Source organism: Arachis ipaensis, chromosome B02 (assembly GCF_000816755.2).
Source record: "Arachis ipaensis cultivar K30076 chromosome B02, Araip1.1, whole genome shotgun sequence".
NCBI classification, from domain to species: Eukaryota; Viridiplantae; Streptophyta; class Magnoliopsida; order Fabales; family Fabaceae; genus Arachis; species Arachis ipaensis.
Window position 1 is genome coordinate 95,932,936 of NC_029786.2, and position 5,345 is coordinate 95,938,280.

Consider the following 5,345-nt stretch of genomic DNA (forward strand, 5'->3'; position numbering starts at 1 on the left):
GTATTTCTTTATAAAATTTAGACAGTTTTTAAATTTAAATACTGAGACAATACTAATGCTGAAAGCATGATCTTAATAGCTGGATAATCTTAATAGCAATATCACTCAATCACCACAATTTAAAAATTGACTCTTATTTAGGTTAGGTCAAAATCCCATCTACCAGTAGATAGTGTGTAAATTAGACACAATGTCTCGTACAATGTATCTACACAAAATATTAACTCATTTAGATTATATTTAATAAATGTCCAAAGAAAGAAACAAACAAAAGAAAAATTACATCTATTTTTCTGCGTTAATTTTAACGGATAGAAAATTAGACAAATTTTATCACGGAACAAATATATTTTGTCTGTTTCATATTTATATCTGTCTCTTTCTCTAAACAATTTGTATCTTCTAATATCTTCATATCTCTGTTTTGAAAGAGTTATGAAATAACTCCTTAAGATGCTACTCTTATGAAATATTTAACCCACAGTATCCGATCGAAGTGAAACAAATGCTGGCGCACACGATACACGTGGACGCAGTAGAAGAGAGCAGCCAATGTGACAGCCAAAAATGACAATAAAGTCAATTTCCAAAAGTCCTAAGAAACAAGGAAGAAAGAAACAAGATCAGAACATTTTATGAGCATCAGATTCTTTGTAAATAGAAGAAAAGTTCTTTGAACAAGTAACTCACCATAATAAGTTACTATGAAGTTACTATGATGTACGAACACCGACACAAAACACAATTCGCGGACACATGAATTTTAAATTCTTATAAAATACGAAGATATTACATATATAAAAAATATAAATTATTTTTTAATTAAATTATAATGATATTTTGATAAATTAATTTTTTAACTATTTTTAATGTCTTTTTTAAATTATATAAAATATTTAAAATATTGTTTATTTTAATAAATAATAATACATACTATTTTTAAATTCATTTCAAAAATACATATTAAGAATAAGACTGGATATGTGATGGTAGGTGTGTTCTAGGGTATCCAAAGAAAAATCTTTTATTTTTTATTAAGATGCGGTTGGACACAAAAGACATGCGTGTTTGATGAGTATTAATGACTAATGAGTATCGTGTCAAAAAATGTGAAGCATAATTGGTAAGTGTCTATGAATAGTATTATGAAGAATTTTTAATTTTTGCAATCTGTTTTTCTAAATTGGCCACAACATAATCATAATAGGTAGCAACAGAGTCATGCCATTAAGATAGCTAAAAGTTGAATTAGGTTTTCATGAGTCACAATTTAGCAATTTTAAATTCTAAATAATAAATATAAAATATTTTCACACCATAACAACCTCATAATCAACCGTAATATAATTCTAACTAATTTGATTCATAGAATCACTTCTTGCTAGAATCAAATATATAAAAGCAGAAAAACAAAAGAATAATAATATTGTTACTTCTATTTTCGATAATGTCATTCTAAACATAATTTTTCTACCTTACCAAAATAACAGTGCCAATTTCTATTCCAAAATAAAATTAATAGAAAACACACATTTTAAGGGATGCGCATGAATTATTTTATAGCTGTGAAAATAACTAACCCGGGGATCGGATATTATGATTCCCATAATATAAGCCAATAAATCCATGACAGCTTGAAGTGAACTCTGAACTCCTCCAACCACCAAACGATCTGATTCAGGAACAAGGTCCTATTTAAGAAAATTACATGACAAGAAAAATTTCAGACTAAGAATAATGGAGATGATAACGAAGAATTAGAGAACCTGTCCTATGCTTCTTCTATTCATCAAGAGACATGCACTTAAACCTAGATGCCACACTAAACACATTTTTATAAGATAATAGAGACAACATTCTAAGTTTTCCATTCCCAGACAATTATTAAAACTTCGGTTAAACTATCCATAATCTATGTATCTATTCAATTTTAATATTTTAAAATCTACTATCTTGAATATAAGAGAAGTAAAATGCGTTATTGGTAAGACTCGAACTCAAGACCTATATTTTAGTTAGAAAATAAAATACTTACCTTTATGACTAATTTCATATTTGTTATTATTATATACATTTACATTATAAAAAAATAGATTAATAAGGTTTAGAGAATATACTAGTTTTATTGAATTATTTAATTATCAGGTCAATTGGTTTAATTAGTGACTCAACTATTAAACTAGTGACCTAATATTAACCTAGTATTTTAACCACATCAGTTACCAGTTCGGTTTTGATGACAGAAGAATACAAAAGACATATCTTGATTATAGATGATTTTAAGCCAAATTTTACATGAACATTAACCAAAACCAGTTTATTAGGAACTAAATCTCTTTTAGTAGTTTAACTAAGTGCAAGTTGTACTAATTAATTTCAGAGAATAGGGGGTTGCTGATATCCTTGCCTGCATTTGTTGAAGTACAGATAAGTCAAACATCCACAACCCAAGCCTAGATAAAGCCACACTTGCCATCAAAGTATATGATGATATATTTCCACTATGTATCCATATGGCAGCTACACATGGTAAGAGGCAGGTCCACTGCATTCAAATTGTACATTAACATTCACAACAAAGATCAACAGGAGTAGTTACACTTAAAAGAAGAATAACAGTTATTTTTAATTTGCTCGCGTGTTCATAGTGAAATCAAATGGAATAACATTTTACAATTATTCACCAACACTGAATTGGTCGAGTGGTAAATAAGTTTGTTTCCTTCCTAGTGGTCTCCGATTTGAATCCTCACAAGGAAGAATCCTAGTATATAGTATTGAGGACATGTGGTCCAATGAAATTTGTGAATTCGTCTAAAAGTATGTTAGGATTGGATGCCGAAAACAAAGGAAAAATTATGTTTGCAACACTTTTTATGTGCGTTATTGCTAAAGATGCATACAACTAAGTTGCCTAACACAAACATAAAAGAGTGGGGTCCATGTTAAGGCAAATTCGACAAGAATTTGAAAAGCACCATAGAATCTCCATTTATATACACCTCTCTTGTATATCTTTTCTTTTTATGGAATAAAAGATAAATTTTTTATCTTCTCTCACTTCTTATCAATCATTTTAAAACCAAAAGTAAAAAGTGTGCACAAAGATGGTTCAGACAAAGACCATAATAATTGACAACCATTCAGAACATGACATTTATACAGAACACTTTTAAGTATTGGTAAGAATATACCTGAGACCAGATAGACCAAAGTCCAGTTCTGATAGTTGATATCTGAGATTGTAGCACAGGATATGCAACTGTTGCACCAATTCCAATTACAGCACTTATTCCTCTTCCAATTCCAATGATATATGCAGGTATGCCTTCCCATTCTAATGTGGCTGTCATCAAAGTTCCAAAGCTGTGACAAAGTAATTGGTGTTTCATCAGTGATATAGAGAATGCATGTTTCTCAAGGTGTTGATGACTTTGTCCAATGAATGATATATACTATATAGCACTGTAGAGAGAGATGTTGCTAACACTTTTTTTTTTCTTTGATGAATCAAACATTTATTTCACAATAGTTGAATACTTGAATTGGAAACACAACTCTCCAAGAGTGCTATTGAGTAAAGAATTAAATAAACATTTCAGCTGGTCAAGAGGAGTAAAATATTTCTAACTAGCAGCTAGCATAATGCTTTGAGGTAAAAAAAATTTAGAGTGCAAAACAGATTCATTTTAGGGAGACAAAAAATTCTGTTCGTCATTTTTCCGTTTCATAAATAGATAAAAAGACGAAGTTACAAAATGAAGATAAAATTCTATGATTTTATGTTCCTTAAACCTCACCAAATAAAAGATTAGTGCATTGAGCCATCCTTTTTTCTCTCTCTGTAAATTGGTAAAATACTTTAAACATCAACGGAAACAACAAATTGCTGAAAAATAAACCTTTTACCAACCTTTTTTAGTGAAAAAGGAAAATGAAGGCTATATACCCTTATAAAATTCTTTCCTACAAAAATTGTTTGAGATTTCACCTTAGCACAGTGAAAAACAACAAAGCCAGAGCTATTCCAGGAATGACAACTTCTTGCTGCAAATAAACTCTCCATGCAACAACATAAGGTATCTCTGAGATCCACTCACAAAAACTTTTGCTTCTTGATCTATCATCCACTTGTGGTGAGTTACCTTCCAAAGTTATTTCATTCCTTTCCTCATCATCACTTTGTAAAATCTTTGCCACCCTTCTTTGGTTACTTTGTTTCAAAGCTGGAATTCCATTGTATACAGAACTGAAAAGCCAGTACTCCACCCAAACAGATACAGTGTTCCAGAGTGCTAGAGTTATAGCCGATGCCTTGAGAGACAAGAAACTTATTATGAAGCCGGTTATAACCGGAGCGAGAAGCTTGCATGTTAGATCGATGCGCCTTGTAACCGAATTCATTTTTGTCAGCAATTCCGGGGGTTCACCTTCTGATATAACCAACAACCTGTACAATGAAAACTAAGATAAAAATATACCTCTTTTTCTCACATTGACATTTTTTCAAACAGTTTACTGCATAGAAAATGATGAGAAAATTAAGAATGTAAGATCTAAGATCCTTAACATCAATACTAGATTTAAGGCAACACAACATTCCTCTGTAAAAAGGGTTAATAACATTACCAGTCTCTTTCGATTAAGATGGTTCCGGCGAGCGTGGAAAGCACACTAATGCCTCCACAGACATTGATTAACACAACCAGCTGTATGAAAACTAAGAAATTTGTATACTTCAAAGATGAAGAGACAAGCAATGTGATCACCGCGACGCCAGCGATAACAAAAGAGAGGTTTTGTGTCACCAACCACAATTGCAAAACCTGTAGAAAAATTATGGAACAAACTCGAATAACTAAAGAAACTCCTGTAACATATAAACTTGTTTATCTTCTTTTGTTCATAACTCACTTATAAGAAACTTTCAATATAAATGTACATATATCAAATTAGAATTCTTTTTGCCGTTCCTTTGTATCCATTACTTTCATTTTCTTGTTCATAACTCAGCCTATATTTACATAGCCGGTCTCAAGTCTTGGAAAAAAGATCAGTCTGCGACAACCAACGTAAAATTGTATCGCATCCCAATGCATGGTCAGGATGCAATGACATCTTTAGATCCATGTAGGATTGTGTTAGGCCTGCAACAACTAATGTAAAACTTCGTCGCATCCCAATGCAAGGACAGGACGCTATGATGTCTTTAATCCATGTAGCCGAACCCAACTAGTTGGAAAAAGGCTTTGTTAATTAAGTATCATTTTCTGGTTCATCTTTATATCAATGTATTTAGATACCGTATCCAAGTGATACACAAAAGAGTGACAAGCGTGACATAG

The 5,345-nt window shown here is 31.4% G+C and overlaps 1 protein-coding gene across 1 annotated transcript in view; it reads right to left on the bottom strand.

Annotated features, from left to right (window-relative positions):
- LOC107625834 (solute carrier family 40 member 2) overlaps window positions 210-5,345 on the bottom strand; it is a gene marked incomplete in the record, with an annotated part of 6,024 nt that continues 888 nt past the window's right edge. Inside the window, 6 exon segments of the mRNA XM_016328560.2 lie at window positions 210-595; window positions 1,581-1,691; window positions 2,408-2,545; window positions 3,195-3,366; window positions 3,992-4,450; window positions 4,630-4,826. Coding sequence (XP_016184046.1) covers window positions 449-595; window positions 1,581-1,691; window positions 2,408-2,545; window positions 3,195-3,366; window positions 3,992-4,450; window positions 4,630-4,826 — 1,224 coding nt within the window.